The 477-nt window shown below is 63.1% G+C and overlaps 1 protein-coding gene across 1 annotated transcript in view; it reads left to right on the top strand.

Annotated features, from left to right (window-relative positions):
• The window catches only part of LOC106816005 (flotillin-2-like), a 12,282-nt gene that overhangs the window by 5,125 nt on the left and 6,680 nt on the right, over positions 1-477 (top strand). Inside the window, exon 3 of the mRNA XM_014820537.1 lies at positions 184-367. Coding sequence (XP_014676023.1) covers positions 184-367 — 184 coding nt within the window. The remainder of the gene's footprint in view (positions 1-183; positions 368-477) is intronic.

Raw genomic sequence — 477 nt, 5'->3', positions numbered from 1 at the left:
GGGGGCATACAGGGTGGAGATCATCACTACGTGGGGAAATAATACGAAGGACGGAGGAAAAGGAGGAGGAGAGGCGGAAGGAAGAAGGGAGGGAGAGAAGCAGAGAAGAAGGGTTGCTCGCGACGATACGGCTCGCGGTAGAGGCCGCCACTGACGACGATGCGCGGTGGTTTTTCCATGCAGCACAGAGACGGTGGAAGCGGCGCGCGCGTCTGCTGAGCGAGTCAAGCTGCTGGGAGGAGCCGAGGCGTCTGCCATCGAGGCGGTCGGCAAGTCTGACGCCGAGCGCATGCGCATGAAGGCAGCCGCGTACAAGCAGTACGGCAATGCTGCCCTCACCAGCCTAGTGCTCGACTCCCTGCCCAAGGTACGTGTGGTGCGCGGGGGAGACGCTCGTATTACCCAGCGTGGTGCGCGGGGGAGACGCTCGTATTACCCAGCGTGGTGCGCGGGGGAGACGCTCGTATTACCCAGCGA

Source organism: Priapulus caudatus, unplaced genomic scaffold (genome assembly GCF_000485595.1).
Source record: "Priapulus caudatus unplaced genomic scaffold, Priapulus_caudatus-5.0.1 Scaffold1260, whole genome shotgun sequence".
NCBI lineage: Eukaryota > Metazoa > Priapulida > Priapulimorpha > Priapulimorphida > Priapulidae > Priapulus > Priapulus caudatus.
The sequence above is the reverse complement of the archived record's forward strand: the minus strand, read 5'-3'. Positions and strand labels throughout refer to the sequence as shown.